Raw genomic sequence first — 24,990 nt, 5'->3', positions numbered from 1 at the left:
TATATGAATATAATTATTGTTTCATATCTACAAAGCTAAACCAAAACAAAACAATAAATATGAAATATGTAACTTCATATTTATATAAACATGAAAATCAAAAACTAAAATGTGTATATATATATAACTATATATATACATGGAAACCAATAATATGTGTATGTATATGATATTGAGCTTAGAGTATTAAACACACATAATATAACACCTAAACTATTTACCCAAACTTGTGATCTTCAATGAAGCTCTTCTAGGTGAACATTGCTGATGAAGCTTGAACTTAGATCTTGACTTTATTTGCATTGGCTTCATACTGATATTCCGCCAACCTTCATTTGATGTGATCGTTATGCCGCAATTTCATCCAACCTCCAACTCATTGTTTGTCTACGATAAATAAAAACACACCAACACTAGACAAACAATATTAGTTATAAATTATTTGTTAAAACATTATCAAAACAAAAAGGCCAGCGCTACCTCCATCTCAACCGCGGGAACCTCCGCCAGAGCGACTGGTCGGAGGTCGCCGACGCCGTCAACGACCGCTAGGATCTCCTCGGCCGACCGAGGAGGACCGACGTCCAGTGCAGGAACAGGATCGACACGGTGAAGAAGAAGTACAAGCTTGAGAAGTCGAAGCCCCCGGGGACCTCTCAGTGGCCTCTCTTTGATAAGTTCGATGCTTTCATGGGCCCCAGCTCGTCGTCCGCGGGCAAGAGATCGCCGGTGATCTCTCCGCCTCGGCGTCCGAGGCTGATGTTTACGGTTAAGCCCCGAAAACCTAACCCTAGTTCTAGCTCTAATGTGGGTGGATTTTCGGGTGGATCTTGGAGGTTTGGGCCACAGGAGTCGTCTAGTGAGAGCTCTGTTAGGCGAGAATGACAAAGAGTTGGATGGTGATGAGGGGGAGGATCGAGGGGGTGAGAAGAGGAAATGGGAGGGTTTGGTTGGATGCGAGAGGGAGAGGGGAGGAGGAGGAGGAGGAGGAGAAATGGGACAGCTTGCGAGGGCGATTGTGAATTTTGCGGGGGTTTACGAGAGGGTGGAGAGTGCGAAGCAGCAGCAGATGATGGAGCTGGAGAGGCACAGGATGGAGTTTGTGAAGGAGTTGGAGTTGAAGAGGATGAAGATGTTTATGGAGGTGCAGCTCGAGATGGAGAGGATGAAGATGAAGCGGAGGAAGAAGAGCAGTTCTCGGTTAGGTGAGATCAGAATCCGTTAATGTTTTTCTTGCTCCTTGGATGCTTCCTGGGATTGATTGGTTAAGCTTCAATGGTTTGCCTCTGTGTATGATTTGCCTTAGTAAGGAATGCTAATATCTTTTGCTACTGGCTTTTGATATCACCGAAAGAAATTGGTTTGCACTTTGATTGCAATATGTGATGTGAATTGGTTTTTTGCTAGATTGATCATAGTGTTTCTTAAAAAAGGAATTGGCACAAAGGTATTAGCATTTAAGTTGAGCATGTACGTATTTCTCATCTTATGTTTCTCTTAACATTATCGAGTTCAATGTGATGGTAGGAAGAGCATAGATTGAGAAATGATAAGGTAGATGGGGAGGATGACTAGATGAAAGAAATGAGGAAAGGGGATTTGAATTTTGGAAACATTAATGTAGATATGTCCCAAAGCTTTAGGATTGTCCACATAGATCCTATCATAGTCCTCTGATCGCATTTTCCCGTTAAAGAAAAAGGCAAAACTTAAGTTTAGTCCCCTAGTGTTTTAGCGAAATTTCATTTATGTTCTTAAACTTGTCATCAAAAGAGATCTTTAACATTAATCTCATCATCAATTTAAGTACTTTTTAAAGTTTTCCGTTGATAATTGCTTATGTGGCATGATTTTTTTTTGTCATTTTCCTTTTTCTTTACTGATTGGACACTTAGTGGACAGCTCTCTCTCATTGTTTTTTAAATAGACCAGAATGAATCCCTAATCCCCATTATCTCTATCATCTAAAGAAACCCCTTTTTAAACACTAAATCCCCTTTATCATTTAAAGAAACCCCCCTCTCAGACCCTAAATCCCCTTTCTCGAATCCTAAATCCCCTGTCTCCAAATTGAAATGAGTGCAAGCTTTAGTTTAGATAACATGTCCACTTATCATCGTGGGAGAAGGACTGCCATTATGACATCAAAGAAAAAGAGGGTGGGGGTGGGGGTGGGGGTGGGGAAGCAATGAGAGAATGTTCTTTTGGGTGTTCTGTGTGATTTTAGCTTGGTGTGAATTTTTAAGGTTAAGGGTGCCTTTTTGTTGATTTAGGATTTTGGAGAAAGGAGCAATTTTTTTGGGTGTTCTTCTGTTTGAGAATAGGGGCTGCAAAGAGAGTTACCATTTAAATTCCGGTCTATGTAAATGGGAGAGACCATGTGGCAAAGAGGAGAGCGAGAGAGAGAAAAGGCAGTCCAATCAACAAAGAAAATAAAAAGATAAAAAGTTTCTGCTGCATCAGCAATTGTTAACGGAAAAAATTTAAAAATACTTATGTCAATGACTTTCAAAGTCTATGGAGCCGTATGAAATTTTGGCTAAAACATTAGGCACCTACACTAAAGTTTTGCCAAAAAAGAATGGCACTAGCTAGGTCCATCTTTGACAAGTTGAATATAATTTTTAATCTAGCTAGTTTAATTGCATATGCATAATGTGCACGATATAAGAAATAGAAACTATATTAGTGTAGCTTCAAAGAAATTAATACAAAAATATTTTATTAAAAGTAATTTATATTACAAAACATCTGTGCAAAAACATTTTTCATAATTTATAGGAGTGGCTGTTTGTCAACTTGGGCATAATATTATTTCTTAATTTCTTAATTTATTAATATATTTTAAACATTAAAATGTATCTTTTACTTATTTATGTGGTGAACAATGAACATAACTTTTTGCTATGATGATTTTAAATCTTTATTCTCTCTTTTCTACACCATTCTATACATCACTAATTTGAATATCAAAAGAATTTCTCATGTCAACTCCCTATAAATCTTCTTCAACAAATCTTGACCATTGCAACTAATATTTAAAATATTATATTCCAAGATTTAGCATTAATAGAAGTACTTTATGATTTGAAAAAAAAACCACCTTACTTTTAAAATCTCTAGTATTTAATGTCTTTTTTGTACTTGTGGTTGAAAATTTCTATTCTTGAAGGGTTGTTATTGGAGGCTTTAGAGTTTTTATTATTATTAGAGTCGTTCCATTCAATTTTTTCTCAAATTGACCAATTTTCCCGAAACCAATCACAATTTTCCCTAAAAAATCAACTACGGAATCGTGAACTTCCAACATTCCTTCTACCCTTATTAAGATTTTTCTAGAGTAGTATAGTTATAGATGAGCCATTTCTTAGTCTTAAACTATCCAAGGATTGCAAACTCTAAAAAGATGATAACCAAAGTAGTACATGAACCAAGAGGATTCCTTATGAGTAATGAGGAAAGTTATGATAAAAATGGTAAGTCCACTTTGACATTGGCTTGGTCTCGCGCCAAATATTGTATCTGGTCTATTATGAATTTATGATGCATTGAAGTCCATAATGACCCCCCTGAGAGTTCGGTGGTGTGTCATGGATCTCATAAATGACAGAGAAATGAATATCAGAAGTCGGGCTTGCCATCACTCTTGTTTTCGTAGAGGAAGATATCATGTTTCTTGGTGGTGTTTGGCGGAAGGAAATAATGCTGGAATAGTTGATCATTAAATTGAATGAAGAAGGAATCAGTAGTTTGCATCTCAGAGCTAACCGTCAGTCTGCCTTGGCTATGACAAGAGAGAATATAGTAGATTCCTTAAGTAGGAGAGAAAAGTGTCGGCAACCTTGTTAGTCCGCCCTTTCTTTTACTTCATCACATAAGAAAACCCATGAAGCTTAGTGATATAATGATGTTGATGATGTTTTAAGAATCATGCCGGTCCAGTATATACGTAAGAGGTATGTAGTTGGTGAGTATAGTATAATGATTGACCATATATAGGTATTATCACTTTTTTGTCCGCGAGAAGAATGATCAACATTTCTTTGTCGTATGCAGAGTCTAGTTTGCCATTAACTTTTAAGGACTGGCTGATATAAGCAATAGGATGACTCTTATGCACCAATGTTGCCTTAATGCTGCCTTGTTAAGCATCATATTCAATGCGAAAATGCCTATAGAAGTCTGGAAGTTTGAGGATAGAGGAAGAAGTTAATGCTTTGCTTAAGTTATGGAAAAGTACATTGGGCCTCAATTGACCAATGTAAGGTGTCTGTGTTGGTTAGCGTAGTGAGGAACGACAATGATGTTGAATCCTCGTGAGTTCCACTGATCCCCTTAGAGCCTTTACAGTCTTTCGCACAGGCCTAAAGATAACTTCTATTTTCAATTATCCATTGCTATTCTTACCTACACGATCCAGATAGACAACTTGTAGTTGAGCAAAGCAACATCGGAGAACTCCATTGCTATTCTTACCTACACGATCCAGATAGACAACTTGTAGTTGAGCAAAGCAACATCGGAGAACTTGGCATATAATAGATGCTCACCAGATAGACAACTTGTAGTTGAGCAAAGCAACATCGGAGAACTTGGCATATAATAGATGCTCACTCAAGTCAAGGTGTGTAATACTAGTGTGCAATGTGTTTTTTTCCATGATGAGTTGTAGATTATTATGTTCGAATGAAGTGCTACTGTGCTAGAGATATCACTGAAATAAATCACTCATCAGAGATCGAAATGTAGTAAGCCCATAGCGTATGACTAGGTGCTTGTAGTGTCCAAAATGAGTCCTGAAAGTTGATAACCTGTTTAGGAATCCCGTTTAGAAGAGAATCTTAAGCCGTGCAACTCATCAAGAAGATCACCAATTAATTGAAGTATAATTTGGAAGTAATTATCAGAGAACTTGAGCTTGTTTGATGTCTTTGGGAAAATATTGATTAAAGAGGGAGGGAAGGGCAAACTTGTGTTGTTAGAAGAAATATCCCATGAGAAAACTGAGCAAGAAGTAGACACACACTTTAGTCTGCCGTTGTAAACTTAAGACGCACACTGTTGAGGTCAAGATTGACACATTTCAATTGAGCACATCCGTTATGGCGCCAAACACTTCTTGGTAATCATTAATTGTTATGACTAAAAAAGTCAGTCAAGAAGGAAATACTTTGCCCAAGGAGGTTGATATTAGTGCAACTGCTTGCGCAATTTATATCTTTCTTCCTCCTGCAATGTGAGCTATACATGGATTTGTATAAGCCAGTGAGAGGCTGAATTTTTAGACTAGTTGAGCATCAATATAATTATGAGAAGCCCTACTGGTAATAAGGATATATATGGAAATCCATTTAATGGTATTCAAGAGAGTTAAGGAATGTGAGATCCTTTCCTTGTATAGCATGTTAAATAATTCCGGACAAACTCTTCAAACTCAAGGACCTCCTTTGTAAGAGGGCTACCCTCATCACCATCATAGTCACTGGGCCATATTTAAACTCAAGGACCTCCTTTGTAAGAGGGCTACCCTCATCACCATCATAGTCACTGGGCCATATTTGTTCAACCAACATAAGCTGCTTAACTTGATACTTGTAGCCTGATTGGGATTTATTTTAGCTGTTCATGGCTACATATGCATAGGAATATGTGGTAAATGCCCTTCTGATGATTGCTTGTTCCGTATATTTATCTTCTGATGATGATTGTTTTGTTTTGTGGATTGGTTTTCCTTCAGATTTTGACAGAATTGTCAGAGCTGGTTTTATTCGAGTCCTGTTAGTTTTTTGGTGATGGAAGCAACTCAAGAAAGACCTTGTTATGGTTATTTTAATAGAGAAGGTAACCCTAAAGGAAATTAATGATAGAGTAATATTCATATAGCCGATCCAAAAGATTCGTAATAAAGGCTTTGTGCTCACCTATACATCATATCATAACAATGAAAAAAGAATGTAGATGCCTCGTTTTATCTTCACAGATACCATAGCTTTCTCAAATCTAATTGGCACATATTTGACATACATTTGACAGGGAGAAGATTGTAGGGCGAAATCCAGAGCACTTTCTTTTTTTGTCCATGCGTTCTGGTGCCTTTTAGGAGCTTACGAGCTAAATTCTACCTCTAGCAGCAGTGAAGCATTTGCTGGTGTCTATTAATCAGTATATATGAATGACGTATGATATTCTACCTCTAGCAGCAGTGAAGCATTTGCTGGTGTCTATTAATCAGTATATATGAATGACGTATGATACGCACTGCTTGCTATATTTTTGGTCACGTACCCCGTTCTAGTTATCAAAGTTTGTCTTTTAAAAAAAAAAAAAAAATCTAAAAATACCAGATTTCACGGCTGAATATATAAAATTTTAGTTTCGTGATAGAAGAGCTCCGTTGGGATTAACTGAGAAAATTATGTTATATATTCGGATCCTGTTACTAGGATTGTCATCCGCACTTCAGCAGAAAATTGAACTACGGCATGCAACGAAACGTCTCAGTGTTAGAGAAGTCTAAACGGCATGCAACGAAACGTCTCAGTGTTAGAGAAGTCTAATGAATATACAGTTAATTTACGTATTTGTATTTTACCGATAAAAGAATATGTCTACATATAGTGCACTAGAACTACCACTTTCTACCTATCCATGCACAAGAGGAACATAAATAGGGATTTCTAGAAACCACGGTAGTTACACAAAAACATCTCTGAATTTCAACTTATGTATAAACGTTTAAAGTGGGGTTGTGTTGCAATCAACTTCCTCCTAGTTAAAAATTTTATTAAAAATCCAAAATTACCCGTTCACGCTCAAGACATGTGACTGATTTTGTTAATATTTAGGTCTAGTTAAGATGCAAGTTACGTATCTTGAATATGATAATTTTAAGGCTATTCTTTTTTTTTTCTATACAATTAGACTTTTTGTAGATGGTTTCTTAGCGGGAAAAAAGGCTTATTAGCTGCACTTAAATATCACAAGGTTTCCTATTTTTACATTTATGTACCATGAGTTGGTTTTCTGGCAAATAAATATTATAAGTCAGTTTGAAATTGACATACTAGTCCCCTTAATCATGCAAACATGAAAATGTTCACCCGAATGTTTCTTAATTTTAAAACTTTATAACTATTAAAATTTATGTTAAATGTGCTATTAAGTCTTTTTTTTTTTAAAACATAACTTAATTCAATTTTAAAATAGAGATGATATACGTTTAATATAAATTTGACAAATATTAATGGTGTAGAAAGTTATAAAATTAACAGGTTAATGTTATATGAGAATATTTTGGTAAAAATTTTCACGTTTGTATAATCGAAAGTACTAACATGTTAATTTAAAAGCGACTTACTCTATTTATTTGTAAAAAAACCGGTTTATGATACACACACGCCGAAACTGAGAAACTTTATAGTATTGAAGTGCAATTTAGCGGGGGAAAACCCATATAAATAACTAGGGTTTCTTTAATCTTTTAATAATCAGGATTATTGACGGTGTGCAATAACGCAACGAATTTACACTTAACTCCTCATCTACACTGCTTAAACAATAATTAATACAAGAGTAATCTAAACCTAACGTCTAATCCAACTCTCCTTACTGACAAAAATACCCTTAACTCCACAACAAATCCTGCTCCAAACTTTTTCGTAATTACATCGAAACCACAGTGCCATTATCGTCATTAAAGTGCACCAGTGAGAAATCTCCGGATCCTGACACGTTGCTTTTGTCTTCTCCTCTCCCGCGGACGAAATCCAATCGCCCACAAAACGCTCGACGAAATTCCCACTCCCAAAATCTCACTGGATTTCGACTCAAAACCCTAACCCTAATGCCATGAACTGAATAGAACTCCAATGGCTTTATCTTCTCCGTTCAGCTCCTCTCTCCACCTCCGTCTCCGCTTCCCCCTCCCTCGTCTTAGGGCTTCAAAAACCACCAGATTCGTTAGGGTTTCGCCGAAATCGGTCAGATTCGATCGGATCCTCACGAGCGAGTCCGAATCCGAGATGACCAACGGATTCTTTGAAGCCATCGAAGAGCTCGAGCGAATGGCTCGAGACCCTTCCGAGGTGCTCAATGAGATGATCGAACGGCTCTCATCTCGGGAGCTGCAGCTTGTTTTGGTCTACTTCTCCCAAGAAGGAAGGGACTCGTACTGTGCATTGGAAGTGTTCGATTGGTTGAAGAAGGAAAGCAGGGGCGATGGGGAGACGATGGAGCTGATGGTTTCGATAGCTTGTGGTTGGATCGAGAGGTTGGTTTTGGGCGAGCACGCGGTTGATGTAGTGGTGGGGCTTTTGAATGAGATGGAGTGCGTTGGGGTCGAGCTGGGGTTTAGTATGGTGGAAAAGGTGGTGAGTTTGTATTGGGAGAGGGGAAAGAAGGAGGTGGGTGTGGAGTTTGTGAAGAGTGTGATGAGGAGAGGGGGAGTTGGAGGGTATGTGATTGGTGGGGATGGGGATAAGGGATGAGGTGGGCCGGTTGGGTATCTTGCGTGGAAGATGATGGTGAGTTTGCTTATGCATCGATTTAGATTCATTGCTGAGTTATCTTCCTTATTTTGAGCTTTGCAAAGTAAATTCCAAATATGATATGGACACAATTATTGATAGAAACAACAACAATAACAATCAATCGCAAATTTTTGGGTTACCTACATGAATCATATTCTTCTATTCATTTCTTAGACTATGTACTTCTAATCACTATAATATCCTACTTAGTAGCTTCACCAAGTTGACTTATGCCTACCTTTAGTGCTTCATGTTCCATTAATTATTATTTACCTTTCATGATGCATGTGGTTTATGTGGCACTAGTGTTTGGAAAGGCATTTTGAAATTCACTTAGAAACTTTTTGAATGATAAAAGATTCAAATCTCATAACTGAAGCTATCCCTTGGAATCTATGCCTCATCACTTAAAGCATAACTAAAGTGTGCGCTCCACAAACACCATGAAGCACTTCTCTTTTGAAGCGCACGTTTTAGACAATATAGGAGGATATAAAGATTATTTGGCTAAAATTAAAATGCTCCTAGCTTTTTATTTTCTTTCCCCACCAGGATTTTCCCTTTAATAAGGAAATTTAACTTTAGGCGCATGTATCTTTTAGCATGACCATCTGACTGGAAATAAGACATGTATCACTAGTACAAAACAGGACAGCCCAAACGGTTGGAACCGTTTGGGAAAACACAGTCCCAAACGGTTACAACCGTTTGGGCTGTAAAAAGAACCGTTTGGGCTAAAGTCGTTGGGGAAAAGTCTACCCCAACGGTCGCCCAAACGGTTACAACCGTTTGGGCAAAATCCCAAACGATTATAACCGTTTGGACAGAGTAATATTGTCCAAACGTTGCAACCGTTTGACCAGATTTCTGTCCAAACGGTTACAACCGTTTGGACTAATTTTCGGCCAAACGGTTGTAATCGTTTGGACTGTGTATTTTAATATTTTTTAAATTTTAACTATTTTATTTATCTACCTGTTTATATTTAATATACACATCTCACACAATGATTATTCAATATCTTACAATGAAATCAAAAACATATACATACACAAAAATGTCTCAAAAGGTGCTGAAATTCCAATTCAAATATATAATATAATATTAAAGATAAAACATATACATACACAATGATTACTTAATATCTCACAATAAAAAGCATCCAATTTTATATATTTGTCTCTAATATCCATTCAAATAACAAGAAAAAGATAATATAGAAATGCGAGAGCCAGCATCAAAGTTCTTCATGTAATGGCTGCACTCGAGGTCTTCTCTAACATATCCTTTGCCTACAAAATGAAACATGTAATAGCATTAATGAGATAATTGAGTTTTTCTTCTACACGAAGGAATACTTCAGTTCGATGAAATTCTAAATTGGTAAAGTGATAATATACAAACAAAAGAATTATCATATTATGAAAAAAAACTGATGCAAAACAAAGACAAGGGGTCTGTCCGAATCAGCGATTTAATTCGAACAACGCACCGTTTCGCCAAAAAAATGATATTCGGTAGGAAAATAATTTAAAAACAACTAATGTGACTGATGGATTTTAATAAGATTTGCATAAGTAGTGATCAATGTTGAAAAAAACGCGTTATTTAATTGCAGTATTCATTATCATTGTACACGTTCTAAAATCAATATCAAATTTTCAACAGTCACATGTTCAGTTATTCACAACTCACAAATTTAATTTAAGCAGTGAATATATGATTTCCTTTTTTCCTTCAGCTACAGTAAAAAATAATTGGAACGGAATAGTTGCATACTTTTAATTTGTTATCTTAATTACTGTAACTATTTTACTGTAAAATTAAGTTAATTAACAGTAAAAAATTAACTATATTTAGGTTATAATTTGGTTCAAGTATATGAAAATTAAATACTGTAAATTGTGATATATTGATTTGTGAAATATTGATAAGTAAAATGAGAGTGAGAATGAAATGTTTTTTTTCATTTTGATGATATATTGATTTATAAAATTGTGATGATATATTGATTTGTGAAATTGAGAATTGCGATGATTATTCATATTTTTTTTATTTTGAATGTTATATATCTATAAATTATTTAAATAACAATAAATTATTTAACCTACGTTACGCTATGCGTTATTGCTACTGTAACTTAACCGGAGGTAAGCGTTACGCTATGCGTTATCGCTATTTTCAACATTGGTAGTGATGAATATTTCCAATCCCGATCAATTTAATTGCAGTATTCATTATCATTGTACACGTTCTAAAATCAATATCAAATTTTCAACAGTCACATGTTCAGTTATTCACAACTCACAAATTTAATTTAAGCAGTGAATATATGATAAGAATTTAGAGATGCAATACTCATGCAATTAACTAATAAATTGAAATCAACGGAAAAATACTGAGTTGAGAGAAACGAAACCTCAGTGAATTACTATTCAGAAATGTTGAGAGAAATCCAAAAGCCCATTAGCTTCTACAGTGAAGCCCACAACCCAACTTATCAACAAACCCATCAATATATTCTGATCTCTGTTCTTCTTCGATCTCAGGGAAGGGAAGCCGACGGTTGTTCGGTGCAGCTTCGATCTGAGGAGAGGTGGACGGTGGCTGCTCGAGGGCGAAGAACGATGGCTACTGTCGACGGTTGAGGGAGAGCAGGGAGGAGGGGACCGCAGGGTTGGGGTGGCGCTGGATGTCGACGGGCGCCGTGAGGAGGTGCCTGGGATGGCGGTGGCTGTTCGACGGTGGGCTGAGGGTGGCGTAACGACAACGTGGACGACATGATGGCGCGGGCGAAGGGCAGGACGTCGTCGGTGAGGCTGTTCGGAGGTGACGGAGATCAGGGGGTCGTCGGGACTGTTGGAAGGTGGAGGGGAGTAGGGGTGTTGGCGAGTGGAGGCTGCTCGTTGTTGAAGGGGGGCAGGGAAGTCGGGACGATGACGGCTTGAAGTGGGGCTTGCGGCCTGTAGAGAGAGTGATGACGGGGAGATGGGGTGGTGGCTGATCGGAACGATGGAGGAGAGGAGAGCATAGGGGCTCTAGGTTTCACACCCAAATTAAGCCAACCCAATTTTCATTTCAATTTTCAATTCGTTCAATGATTTTTCATTCTGATTACAGCAATCCTTTTAAAAGAAAAAAATTACAAATTTGGAAATCTCACAGAATCCCTCAAATCTCTCACTGATTAACTACTAAATTAAACAACAATTCAAAATTTAAAAATTCAAAATTTAAAAATTAAAACTAAGCTAGTATGGAAGATTTTCAATTCTTGTTCTCATCAAAAACTCTTAACATTTCTGTTAACAGAGCATTTTCATGATCCTTGCAACTTCCTATAATTGCTCATGATATATGATTATAGTTAGTTTGCAACTCCATGGGAGCATGAGGATCAGTTAGAGTTGCATACAAAGATTTCACTATCAGATTTCTTCAGAACGAATGGTCACTATTATAAACTTGCTTGCGTTTTCGTTCCCTTCTGGGTGGCTCAATCCAATTCTCACTAACAATTTTCTTAAAGTCCACCTTGTTTTCATCCTTTGGTACAAGTCAGAAATAATTAGTCAAGCAATAACTATCTAAAATATATGACATTAGTCAAGAGTTAATGTATTCATAATAACATAGAAGATCATAAAATGCTTACACTTTTGGTCGGCCAATCTGCCTTATTGAATAACTAAAGCATCAAAAGCAAGCTTCTTATATGCCCTCTCAATAACTTTTTCCTCAATGGTGTACGGCGATATCAAGGGGAAAATGACAGTAACTTACAAGAGATTTCACATTAACATAAGAAGAGTCAGTAAACTTCATTTAGTAAAGCTAAATCAGTGCAAAACCGGAACACTTCTTTCTTTTGATCAATTCTATGTGCACAATCTTGGGCTTGCGGATCAACTTGCGGATTCCTGAGATTAATAACAATAGGACACCATATTGAGAACTGTGCTAAATAGTAAAACGACAAAAAAATACAGAAAAACATGTCTACCAATCACTGTCATAAAGAATAACCACATTGGCAGTGTCAAGGTTAATCCCCAGCCCCCTTGCTCTTGTTGAAAGCAAGAAAATGAATTTTTTACTTCCTGGCTGATTGAAGGCTTCAATCGAAGCATCACGATCTTCCCCACCCGTATTCCCATCAATACGACAATACTTATATCCACAAAACATGTTATTGAAAAAAATATGCAGCTGAAAGAACAATTAGCCTCACTATTTACCAACTCCTTAACATGCCTTAACCAAAACTAGTATAGGACCCTACATAATTTTTAGGCAAAGGAAACCATAAAATGATATTGAAAGATATGCAATGGAACAAATAATAATAATAACTAACCTCACAATTTATCAACTCCTTAACAAGCCTTAAGCGAACCAATTAACTAACCTATATTTTAAGCATGTATCATGACTTACCATCTCATCAGCAAGAATGCCATTGATGCCATTTTCATTTAATCGTATTAACCAATTTAATCCAGCAAGATGATAGTCTCTCATCTTCCCCTGTATACTTGCAATGAAAGTGTAACATTATCAAGGGGGAATTTCTTTATTTCTCAGCAAAAATAAGAGACCTCTTCTCTACTCATATGAACTGTTCAGATTTTTTTTAGTTATGGAAAAATTCAAAGAACCCTTAATTGAACAGTTGTCACCAGTTAGTAGGCATTAAGTAAAATTAATATTCAAAAACTTGGGATAAGAGAATGCAAGTCAAGACTGCATTTGCCCCAAACATATGAACCTAACAAATTGCTAGATTTTGATTTTTGACATCAATTTTTCATCTGTTTTATGTTTGGATATGAAATTCAAAACTAGATAATTTGTCAGTTCAGGGGCAGTATTGACAACCAAAACACTCTCATTAAAAACCTACACTGAGTGGCACCCGACCAGCCCACATATATTAACATTTGAACCGCATGGATAGGTGAAAAAAAAAATGCTTGCATACACAAATAAGTTGAACCAATCAGCTGCTAGCATTACAGAGTAGCACTTACAAGATGGTTGCAGAAGCAGACGAATCCCTCTCGTACCAGCCAAACCATCTTCTTCCTTGAGATATTCTTCATCTTCTTCCTCCTCAGTAAGTTTGGATGCATGGCGGCCCCTACGCAAGTGTAAAAAATACATACAAACATCACATGCAAACATCTACCCGGATTATAACATGTAACTGTTACTATCAAAACAAATAAGCACCCAAAGAGAAACTAAAATGTCATTTTGCATATTCATCTACCAGTAATAAACGAAAAAAACATAGGCTCGGTGAGTAAAATACACTAGATTAGGAAGATATATCAAATAAATTCACATTGTAATTGTTAAAACTCAAACGTAACCATGCATATCAAAACCGTTAAGCAAACAAAAGGATAAGCATCTGTGGAGAACCATTTCACTTCTTGTAATCTGTATACATAAACATACTTCCCTTTCGACTTCTTGACCACATGGCACTCATGTCCTATGTCTGGGTAACACTGATTTTACGAGATAGAAAGCAAAAGCAGCACTGTGACAGGCACTTCAAAAGGAAATTAATAAGTATCATGAGCTATCAATGACTAGATTGCATTGGCAGTACAGTTGTATACACTGCCGAAAATATTTAGATGAAAATTATATTTAAGACTAAATGTACCTTTTTGTCATGCAAGTCCTTATCAAGATCTAACAATCTTGTTTTAATTCTATTTGTGAGGCTGGCAGCCACGTTTTCGCTGAAAGGGGCATCAAGAAGAAACCCAAGGTTATGCTTACCAATAATCTTTTGTATCCTTGAATCACGTTCATGCCTCGATGATATGTGAGCCTGAGATACATGCAATGTCAACTGCATATCATAAAAGGTAAATGTGAAACCAATGAAGCATAGAAGCGGCACATTAAATCAGCTTTAGCTTGAAGTTTCCCGATCTCTCGCATGGACTCATTAATTGTCTGTGAAAATGTGGAACTTCTGGTTTCTTCATCATTCATCTCTCTTTCCAGCTTACTAATTTTAGACTGTAGTAATGCGATCCTTTCTTCAAATTTGCTTTGCCATTCTTTTAACTCATCATCAGTATCTAAAAAAGATGAAAGAAGAGAAAAGTCATTGAAGAAGCCGACAAAAAATTTAACATGCATACTACTGAAAAGATAAATGCATGTAAAGCAACAGCTAGTAGTATTGCAACCTATGGAGATGCAGAAGAATGAGAATCATTGCCCCCATTATCAAACAATATCAGAGTAATCGAAAGAACAACTCATAAAACTGTTGGAAACCTCAAATGGACAGAATGAGAATAAACAACAAGGGAAATAAATATTTCGCACGTTTGTACAACAATCACATGTTTGTATATGTTCAATATGTAAAGGTCAGGTTTCTTAGCCGACCTTCATTTTCCTCAGCAAGGGCAACATACTGTGTCTGTTGCAGCTTAAATAAAGTGCTTCTCGCAGTAGTACTCGTTGAAATCTGGTCTAAGAGTTTCTGCAATTCCTTCAAAGTAGTTTCTGTATGTAAGATTTTGTCCTCTACACCTTGAATGTTCCTCTCCATTTCCTTAATCTGTGCTTTTAGGGATTCACTTTTCTCCTGCTCCTGGGATATACTATCCCGGAGCTGGATAAACAAATTTAGTTCTATTTTAGCATATATTAAAATAATAAATGAACATAGAACACGAAAACTAAGGTCATAGATATGAGAGAATAAAAAGATATAAAAGAAATAACATGTTAGAAAGGAATACAACCTTATGAGCCGCATCCTTCAGAGTTTGAAGATTCTCTAATTTCAACTTGTAAGTCTTTATCTCGTGTGATCCTTGTGAAGCTTTTTTATAACCTCTAGAGCTTTTGTATAACTATACAACACACAAAGATAAAGTGGGATCATATTGTATGAGATCAACATTCATGAACACAATAACAAAATAGCCGGCTTGAAATTCAAATGCATGGAATTTCTTTTATAAAAAAATATCAAAAAATCGATCGCAAAGAAGAAAATTCAACATTGAACAGAATCGCTAAAAGACTCACAAAATTATACTAGTCAATATGAACTTGTAGAAATAAATCCAAGTCAAAACACAAATAAACAGGACTAATTTCCCAAACAATAATTTTGGAAACCCTCATTATAAATAAAGCCTGTCGGTAGCAAAATGCTCTACCAAGACAAAAAAAATTCAAGATATTCCATTTAACCTTGAACTCTTACTTTCCAACGCGTAACAATAAATTTTCACAAAGATTATCTGATATATAAAAGCACCCACGTCAAAAATTTGAACATTTATTCTTCATTGTTAAGGGAAAGAACACAAATGGGTCATGAATCCAAATAAATTCAAGTGCCATCATAAGGGGAAGGGGGCCTCATTGATTTGGGTTATTGGGTCTGTTCTCTCTCTACCATGGACTCCAGCTGCTGGTCCAGCTTCTTCACCTCGAATCTCGGCACTGTGGCTTCAGCGGAGGAGCTCAAGGCTTCGGCCGCTTTGGTTTCGGCTTCGGCGACCATTGCGAACCTGGCGGAGACAGGGTGGGGGGGGTGGAGAGGCTGCCGGTGCCACACCCAGCGTCAAAGACGGAGACGCCGACGAGGGGCCCGTCATCCTTAAGCATCTCTAGGGTTTTCTCGACGGTTTTGGAGTGGCTGAGGCGGATGTCGAGCTGGACCTTGTTGACGCCGTCGGTGGATTTGCCGTAGATTCTTGCGCCAGCGCTGGAAGCCAGTGTTGTTGAAGTAGTTGCGGACAACCTCTTTGTCGTTGAGGCCGCCGAGCGCTTCGGATTGTTGCTGGCGGCGGCGGTCGGGGTCGGAGAGGGATTTCAGGGGATGGAGATGACGATGGTGATGAAGACGAGAGGTGGATTTTTGGTAGATTGAAACGAGGGATTTGAGAGATTGGGGTTAGGGACGCGGGGATTTTAGAGTTTGGGTGAAATTTTTGGGGGGAAGGGGAAATTTTTGGGGGGAAGCGGGTTTAGTTAAGGAAGAAAATGGAGAAATAGATATGTTTTATTTTAGAAAAGAAAAATAACCAAATCACCCAAACGGTTTAAACCGTTTGGGCTAAACATCCCAAACAAGGCCGCCGAGCGCTTCGGATTGTTGCTAAACATCCCATAAGGTTTAAACCATTTGCCGATTGCGTTTGGGATCACCTAACAGTCCTAACGGTTCCAACCATTTGGGTTTTGTTATCTCAAACGGTTTCAACCGTTTGGGCTATTTTCACTTGTCCAAACGGTTCTAATAACCATTTGGACTGTTCTGTTTTGTACTAGTGTATATCTTATACATGTAGCTTAGTTTATTATAATTTGCGCTATACTTAGCATATTTAATTCTTATTTACTAATCATGACCTGAATGTATTTATAGTAAATTTTTACGTCACTACATGCTATATGTTTATAGCATTTAAAATTTTAAAATTATATACGCAACTTTTAAGGCTTACGCCTTATGCTTTGAAGCTTACACCTCGCTTTATAAAATGGTCTACCACTTTGCTCAGTGCTTCTGCTATTTTGAACATTGTGTTGAACATGATCAGACTATCTCAAATTCTTAATCAATTCTCTTTCATTTTATCCTTAATAGAAACAAATGTACTTATTTCTTACCTTATCGTTTAAGGTAAATCCACAAGTCTATCATATCATTCCTTTTCCTAAACACTTACTTTTTGCATATGTTCTTTTCGATTGTCATATATTTTGATCCATAAAGCATTGTACTTATAATTGACTATAGAATTGTCCTTGTGTTTATTTTTATTCCTAAGTTATTTGATTGCAGGAGCAAATCCCCAAGTAAAATATCTAGGATATTATATCAGAAGAAAAAAATCAGGTTCTGACGTATTATAGAAATTTTAGATTATGTAGCTCAACATAACTCAAATGGAAAGAGCGACAATAATGATAAACAACAGAGCATTTCTTCCAAATCTTTTGGGTTGATTCATGAATTATATTCTTCGATTCTGTTCTGTTAAGGGTCATCTTCTTTATTAAATAAACCACTCATATTATTCTAATTTCATTCTAGCCAAGTTCTCTTAACCTACCTCCAGCCTCCTTGCTTAATTAAAATAAAGTATGTAAAAAGAAAACCATAACAGACGATCATATTAATGGTTGGATTGAGGGAGCATATCTTTGACACAACCTAAATTTTTGTCGACCTTCTTTGCATGTTCTTTTTTACTTATGTGTCACAACATTTTACTTTGTAGGGAATAAATTATTTTCTATACTAGCTAATTTGTTTCTGATTTAAGAGAATATTCTGTATATTTTGGTGATGGACTAACACAAGCATATATCATACTTCATCGGTATATGATAAGAACCACTTGGAGATAGCACTTAATGCTACTGAAGGTATGCATTTATTGATTTGAAATTAAGGTTGATATTCTTTACGTTTTGCAGTTGATTTGTATGTTGATTTAGAAGTTTTAACAGCCTCTCACATTTGTATTTTTCATTGGAATTGCATTTGATGCTAACAGCACATTGCAGATATTTCAGGTCACTGTCCTAGCTACTCCATGAACGATCTTGAACCATTACCTTATTTGATTTTGAAAATATATCTAAAAATATTTTGAACATGTTGAAGAAGAAGACAAGCATACCCTTTTGTTATTTGACCTTTAGTCACCTTTATATTTCTCTGCATCTTCGACCTTTTCGAGCTACCTCTACTAATATTTTCCATATTAAATCCATGCTTACCATATTGTTTGATATGATAAATGAATGTGGACAAGTATTACATGCACTCTATCTTATGCATTAAGTGGCATGTTCAATTGCATAGAAAATCAGTACTCCACCATATTGTATGTACCCAAATTAAATAAAGCTGATGTACCAAATTATGAGTCTAGGTAGGGGACCAAGACTAATGATTTTAGTAAAATATGTTCACATTGTTATCCATTTATTCACATTGTTATCCATTTAATCATATGATGACTGTCGTTTTGCTGTGAGGAGATAAGTTAAATCTTATAAACAAGGAACGATGAGTAACTTGGTGCCATTTTATTCCATCTCCGTCCTGAATAAATTGTTAAGTTTTAGTTGATTTTACCTGGGTAGAAAAATTCCGAATTAACCGGCTCTTTGATAATCTTTAAATTCTCTCAGGTAGATGGAAATTACATGGGTGCTGTCAAGTTAGTAATCGAAGTCAAGGAGTGTGGACTGAACCCTGATGCTTATGGCTAACTTATTGCATTAACTGTATTAGTCAAAGAGCAGAAAGAGTTCTCAAAAGCTTTGCACAAGTTAAAGGCATCAATGAAGTCAGGCTCTATTGATGTACTCGATGATGAGAATACAAATCATATCGAGAAATATCAATCCGATATCATAAACTATGGAGTACGATTATCAAATTGCGCAGTCCAATAAGGAAGCTCTGTAACTGCCGGTATAGTTCATGAGAAGCTCCTCGCAATTTACACTTGTGCTGGATTAGGGCTGGAAGCTGAGAACGAGCTATGGCAAATGAAGCTATCAGGCAAAGAGCCTGACAAAGAACTCTGTGATGTTGTTCTAGCCATTTGTGCGTCTCAAAAGGAAGTTAGTGCTGTTAACAGATTGCTTGCCATAACTAAGATTATGGGTTCTGGTCGAAGGAAGAAGACTTTCTCATGGATACTTCAAGGGTATGTTAAAGGAGGGAATTATTTGGATGCTTCAGATACTCTCATGAAAATGCTTGACCTTGATTTGTGTCCTGATTATTTGGATGGAATTTCTGTGTTGCAAGGATTGGGTAAGAGCATAAAGGAATCTGGTAGTATTGAGCTCTAGATGAAGCTTTGTAAGAGGCTGTCTGATGTGAAACTGATTGGACCCTGTCTTGTGTATTTGTATGTACATAGATACAAGCTGTGGGTGGTGAACACGCGCTGAAGACAAAGTTGTTGGGCACGGAGTACTGTATATATAAGTCGGAGAAAATATTATACAGGTGTATAGTTTCATATGTTTGTTATGTAATACATAGTGATGTTTGAAAGCCTTTTTTTTAACGATATTCAAGGGATTTGAAGTATTGATTGATTCTGGATGAGGATTCTTTATAATTGTTGGATTTATTACTGTGAATAAGATGAATGGTGATTTGATGATGTTGGTCTTTCTTTATGAGACAGCATAAAATGTAAAGCAGACATTGAGAGTGCATCTACTGTTGCTTATGAAAATTGTGGTCTCGAATTCAAAAGTAATGTTTAGCTTATGAAAATTATGCTCTCAAATTCAAAGGATGTTTATTTAGCAAATTACTTGCTTTTGGTTATTAACATTATCAACTGTGAGCTTTCATCAAAATCAAAAGGCAATTATTATTGACGAGAGGATCCAAATCCAATAATGCCAACATCTAGCATTTATAAAAAATTGTCGAAGTAACATTTTAGAGCACAGAAATCACAGCGATGTGTACATTCTTTTGAAGGAAAGTATACCCATTCCAAACATCAACGATTTAAATAGTGCTAAATGATTGGGGTTTGAAAGTGGCCAGCACACTTATTTTATGCGTACTGCATTATGAACAATGATTCTCAGATTAGAACACAATAGACACATTGTAGTGAGCTACAAGCCATTTTATTTATTTCTTCGTATCCAATCTAAGCTTCAGCAACTATATTTAAAAAACATGAAAAGCTGAAAGATAAAAAAGGGGCATTTATATTTAAAAAAGCTTCAGCAACTATATTTAAAAAACATGAAAAGCTGAAAGATAAAAAAGGGGCATTTATATTTAAAAACCATGAAAACCTGAGAGATCAAAAAAGGGCTCACGAATAGCTAGATGTTGGTAGTATTTTGCCTTTTCCAAAATTTCATTTGCACATTGCGAAGCACAAAGGTCACTGCAAATCCCACTCCAAATCCCAAGCCGATTAATAGCGCAAGTACAATGATATAGGTTGACGGTGATGAATGGTCAGAGGATGTAGGTTGCACTGCACTTGTCTGATTTGGGCTTTCATTGTTGCATTGCTTTGATAATGGAATTCCACACAGCCCATCGTTATCTAGGTAAGAAGCGTTCGAAAATGTATTGAACTGGTTACTTTGAGGAATTCTTCCTGTTAGATTGTTGCTAGAAAGATTTAAAGAAGCTAAGAATGTGAGAGAAGTCATTTCTTGAGGAATCTGTCCAGACAAATGGTTTGCAGAAAGATCCACTCTTTCAAGTTGCTTCATGTTTCCAATTACTAAAGGAATCTCTCCTGTGAGAGAATTTCCTGATAAATTCAACATGTGAAGGCCTTGGAGTTTAGCGATCACCTCAGGAATATTACCATCAAAACTGTTGTTTGAGAAATCCATATATGTATATGATATCGATAATATTCTCTGAAAGGAATATTCATTCCCATTACTTATGACTAAAGCGTCATAGTTATAACTGTCTTTATCAGTTATGCTTAGATTCATAGTGGAGAAACTCATCATGGACTTTAGATTGTTGAAACAATTTGAAGGCAAATTTCCATTGAAGTGATTGGAAGATAGATCAAATATCTGCAATTTTAAAAATGTGTTATTTGCCTCAGGACTTTCTGTAACTTTGACTTTCCCACGAAGTGCATTTCCTCGAAGAACTAGGACAGAGATGTCAACCATTTGTCCCAACCAAGATGGAAAACCTCCAACAATCTGATTGTTCCCAAGGTCTAAAACCATTTGTCCCAACCAAGATGGAAAACCTCCAACAATCTGATTGTTCCCAAGGTCTAAAACCTTTAGCGACCCACAATTGAGCAAAGTTTGGAAAACCTCCAACAATCTGATTGTTCCCAAGGTCTAAAACCTTTAGCGACCCACAATTGAGCAAAGTTTGAGAAATTGGACCTTTCAAACGATTGTCACTGAGGATCAATGCCTCCAGCATGCATCCTTTACTAAAATGTTTAGGAATTGCCCCTTGAAGTTGGTTCCCTTTTAGATTCAAGACTGTAAGAGATTTCACATCAAATAGACAAGACGGGATTGAGCCACTCAAACTATTGTTAGACAAGTCGAGGACTTGGAGATCGTGTGCTTCACAGATGGATGCTGGGATTTCTCCAGTAAGATTATTGTTCATGAGCAGAAGATGAGTGCAGTTTAAAAGATAGGAGGAAATGTTAGTCAGGATAACAGATGAGATGCTATTGTTTGAGTAATCTATGAATTGGAACGACGTCGAGGGAAGAAAAATTGGTCCCCTAAGCGAGTTTGAATGGAGATCAAGAGCACTATAGGCCGTAAAACCATGTTTCCAAGAGAGAATATGTGGGCCTTCGAAATGAGTGAATTCATTCATGGAGAGATTCAAATGATATCCCTCGTCTAATCCCCAAATCCATTCTGGTATTCCGCCGCCAATCTTGTTATCAGAAAGGTCCAATGTTTCGAGTTCATGTTGATGTCTTAGAAAGGCAGGCACTTTGATGAGGTTGCATGAAGCCAGGCCTAAATAACTAAGCCTGGGAAAGGTGTCGGAATAATTAATGCCACTAACTTCTTGTATAGACAATCGATTATTCCGAGAGAGGTCGAGGAATGTTAAGTTCGGGAGGTTTCTTATCATGCCGAGCTCCACCGTTCCACTAAAGTCGTTTGATGATAGTTCGAGGTAGCCGAGGGCTGAGAGCTTAAACAAGGATGTTGGAATCTGTCCTTGAAGTTGATTATAACCCAGAACTAAATATATGAGATGAGTCAGATTTCCGATAGAAGTGGGGATCGGACCCGTGAAATTGTTCCCCAAGAGATCTAAATATACGAGCTGGGTAAGATTCCCGATGGAAGATGGTATCATCCCAGTAAAACCACAATACGAGAAATCCAGAGTAGTCAGGTGCTTGAGATTCGAAATAGAGTCTGGTATACTACTCCCGGATAAATTCATTTCAAAAAAGCGCAAAATTCGCAACGCATTGTTGCTTGGAAAATCCGGCAGATTCCCAGAAAGCATCTCATTCCACGATAGGTCGAGAAGAGTCAGGTTGGGGTGTGATGTCAAGATGTCTGTCGGCAACAATCCTGCGACTCCAAATATATATACTATATAATAAATAAGGAAATAATGCTTGAATATAAAACTGATTAGATAAAGAAGTACAGCTTTACCTGGGAGTTTACAGAATCTCAAACCGAGCACTTGAAGGTGAGGCATCGAGGTGGACAAAGCACTTCCCCAGTCTAGGTTCGAGGACATGTCGACGCCGTCGAGACGGAGATCCCTCAGATTGCTAAGGTTTCCAACTAGAGTCCGGAAACTTGGATGGCCGACGCCGTCGAGACGGAGATCCCTCAGATTGCTAAGGTTTCCAACTAGAGTCCGGAAACTTGGATGGCGGAGTTGTGAGTAATTGCTGAGGTAGTATGATTCCCAGAAGAAGCCGTCAGGTGTGTAGTCGACCATTGCAACGCTGAGGTCGAGGGAGATGAGGTTGGTTAAGAGAGAGATGCCGACAGGAATCTGACCACTGAATCCGGCTAATGAGAGATCGAGACGGGTGAGTTGTGTAAGGTTCTCAAACCCCACCTGAGGAAAGTGCCCTTGAAAGAGATTGTAGGAGAGGTTGAGAGTTCGGAGGGAGGTGAGATTGAAGAGGCTAGCACTGAGCGTGCCGTTGATACCACGGTTACTGAGGTCGAGGCCGCTGACGTGGCCAGATTTGGGGTCGCAAGTGACTCCCTCCCAGTCGCAGCAGTTGGAGCCAGGTTTCCATGAAACCGGGGGGCCGCGATCTTCGAAGGGATAATAATAATCCTTGACGAAGGAGACGCCACGAATTAAGTCGAGGAGGGAAGACCTGTCAGATGGGAGGCAGTCGACAGTGGTATTGGTATGACGAGCAGCAGCGCATGCGGACGGGATCAGCAGCAGCGACACTATTAGAAGCAGCATACAATGGGGAAGCCGACCAAGTGTTGCGATGCCCATGCTGACTAACTAACTAATATTTTAATTAATTAATACTTTGATACCCAAAGGTGAATGAGCAATTAACGGATATATATAAGTAGGAGGAGAGAAGATGAAGGAGCAGGCTGGAGCGGTCTTCCTCGCTATAGCGATCTGGGAAAGCATATTTAAAATACTTGTCTATGCTGTAACTTTGACTTGTGGTTGTGGGTGACTTTGAGAGTCATATTAAAGAAAAAATTATGTAAAATTATTGCTCATTGGAAGACCTTTAGTATGGAGGTGTCATCTTTTATTGACACATAGTATAGTTATATCATAATTAAATGTTTTAAAAAAGACAAAACCCCTTACTACACCCCACCAAATTTGTTGTAGCTGGTCTGAACAAGCCCATATTAAATTCACCTCCGACGACCGAATCTGCTTCAAGGTCAAGTCCTCGTTTGATTCTTTTGTCCTACACAGACTAATTGGATCCAAATATTATACTTTTACTAGCCATGGTCCTACCCTGGTCTCAAATAAATATTCTTAATCATCAATAGAATAGTTTCCTTGATGTGGACTGATGACCTTTTTAATTAAACATAATGGAGCATTCTTAATCATCAATAGAATAGTTTCCTTGATGTGGACTGATGACCTTTTTAATTAAACATAATGGAGCATTAATTTTTGCAGTTTCTCATTAGAACTTGATGTGGACTGATGACCTTTTTAATTAAACATAATGGAGCATTAATTTTTGCAGTTTCTCATTAGAATAAGAAATCATCAATGGATAGAAAGCGCGTTAGATACAGATTTAAACATGGCACCAACCTAAATAGGTATTTCAATGTCCGTGCTGAAAGAGACACCACGAATTAAGTCGAGGAGGGAAGACCTGTCGGATGGGAGGCAGTCGACAGTATGAGCAGCAGATTTGAAGGATGGCAGCATAATTAGTATTACTACCAGCAATAATAGTATAGAATGGGGAAGCCGACCAAGTATTGTGATGCCCATGCTAACTAACTAATATTTTAATTAATTAATACTTCGATACCCAAAGGTGAATGAGCAGTTAACGGATATATATAAATGGGAGATTGGTAGCTATAGCGATCTGGTGGGAAGCACAAGGAAGCAGAGGAAATTAAGAAGGCCCGCCAGAAAAGAGGGGGTTGGTGAATGGGAACGATGTATGAAAAAGCCCTCGATCGATGCTGTACGTGTGAAAGAGCGGCGGGGAATGACTGGGCTCAGGAGTAGAGTCAACGTAGTGTGGAAAATGTGGGACGACTGGGCTCAGGCGTGGAAAATGTGGGACGACGACGACGAAGACTTGGAAAATGCCCTCGATGCTGTGTGAAAGAGCGGCGGGGAATGACTGGGCTCAGGAGTAAAGTCTAACATAGGGGCTGTTTGGTAGGCTGCAACTGGAGTGGTTGCAACTCCAGTTGCATGCAACTAGGT

The 24,990-nt window shown here is 37.5% G+C and overlaps 3 protein-coding genes and 1 pseudogene across 13 annotated transcripts; 2 read left to right on the top strand and 2 right to left on the bottom strand.

Annotated features, from left to right (window-relative positions):
- On the top strand, positions 454-11,561 carry LOC109842930 (trihelix transcription factor ASIL1-like). 2 transcript variants are annotated; one of them, XM_020411855.1, is made up of 2 exons: positions 454-1,205; positions 11,078-11,561. In XM_020411855.1, the coding sequence occupies exons 1-2, from the start codon at positions 806-808 to the stop codon at positions 11,116-11,118; spliced, it is 441 nt and encodes a 146-aa protein (XP_020267444.1). In that variant the 5' UTR covers positions 454-805; the 3' UTR covers positions 11,119-11,561. The 2 variants fall into 2 exon arrangements, with proteins under 2 accessions (XP_020267444.1, XP_020267445.1); XM_020411856.1 differs by lacking the exon at positions 11,078-11,561 and adding an exon at positions 6,034-6,149.
- Positions 7,501-19,758, top strand: LOC109842927 (annotated as a pseudogene).
- Positions 9,435-16,095, bottom strand: LOC109842929 (DNA repair protein RAD50-like). Of its 10 annotated transcripts, none has more exons than XM_020411847.1 (7): positions 15,918-16,095; positions 15,311-15,421; positions 14,949-15,177; positions 14,449-14,632; positions 13,559-14,376; positions 12,966-13,055; positions 9,443-9,820 (listed from the first exon to the last, which is right to left on the bottom strand). In XM_020411847.1, exons 1-5 carry the CDS (start codon positions 15,921-15,923, stop codon positions 14,235-14,237), a joined length of 672 nt encoding a protein of 223 aa, XP_020267436.1. In that variant the 5' UTR covers positions 15,924-16,095; the 3' UTR covers positions 9,443-9,820; positions 12,966-13,055; positions 13,559-14,234. The 10 variants fall into 10 exon arrangements, 9 of the variants coding, with proteins under 9 accessions (XP_020267443.1, XP_020267436.1, XP_020267435.1 ...); XM_020411846.1 differs by lacking the exon at positions 9,443-9,820 and adding an exon at positions 11,573-12,448; XM_020411850.1 differs by lacking the exon at positions 9,443-9,820 and having other exon boundaries at positions 12,835-13,055; positions 13,559-13,668; positions 13,992-14,376.
- Positions 20,344-23,572, bottom strand: LOC109842931 (receptor-like protein 12). The gene is made up of 3 exons (XM_020411857.1): positions 22,728-23,572; positions 21,390-22,640; positions 20,344-21,259 (listed from the first exon to the last, which is right to left on the bottom strand). Exons 1-3 carry the CDS (start codon positions 23,545-23,547, stop codon positions 20,412-20,414), a joined length of 2,919 nt encoding a protein of 972 aa, XP_020267446.1. The 5' UTR covers positions 23,548-23,572; the 3' UTR covers positions 20,344-20,411.

This window comes from Asparagus officinalis, chromosome 5, assembly GCF_001876935.1.
Source record: "Asparagus officinalis chromosome 5, Aspof.V1, whole genome shotgun sequence".
In the NCBI taxonomy this organism is placed as follows: Eukaryota; Viridiplantae; Streptophyta; class Magnoliopsida; order Asparagales; family Asparagaceae; genus Asparagus; species Asparagus officinalis.
The sequence above is the reverse complement of the archived record's forward strand: the minus strand, read 5'-3'. Positions and strand labels throughout refer to the sequence as shown.

Excerpts from the sequence above, each read along its gene's own strand:
- LOC109842930 (XM_020411855.1), top strand. The coding sequence starts at position 806 with ATGTGGGTGGATTTTCGGGTGGATCTTGGAGGTTTGGGCCACAGGAGT. Across the intron at positions 1,206-11,077 it reads GAAGAGCAGTTCTCGGTTAG|GGAAGGGAAGCCGACGGTTG; the intron begins GTGAGATCAGAA and ends CTTCGATCTCAG.
- LOC109842929 (XM_020411847.1), bottom strand. Across the intron at positions 15,178-15,310 it reads TGAAGGATGCGGCTCATAAG|CTCCGGGATAGTATATCCCA; the intron begins GTTGTATTCCTT and ends TTGTTTATCCAG. Across the intron at positions 14,377-14,448 it reads CAAGCTAAAGCTGATTTAAT|GCTCACATATCATCGAGGCA; the intron begins GTGCCGCTTCTA and ends CATGTATCTCAG.
- LOC109842931 (XM_020411857.1), bottom strand. The coding sequence starts at position 23,547 with ATGGGCATCGCAACACTTGGTCGGCTTCCCCATTGTATGCTGCTTCTA. Across the intron at positions 22,641-22,727 it reads GAGATTCTGTAAACTCCCAG|GATTGTTGCCGACAGACATC; the intron begins GTAAAGCTGTAC and ends TTGGAGTCGCAG. Across the intron at positions 21,260-21,389 it reads GAACAATCAGATTGTTGGAG|GTTTTCCATCTTGGTTGGGA; the intron begins GTTTTCCAAACT and ends AGATTGTTGGAG.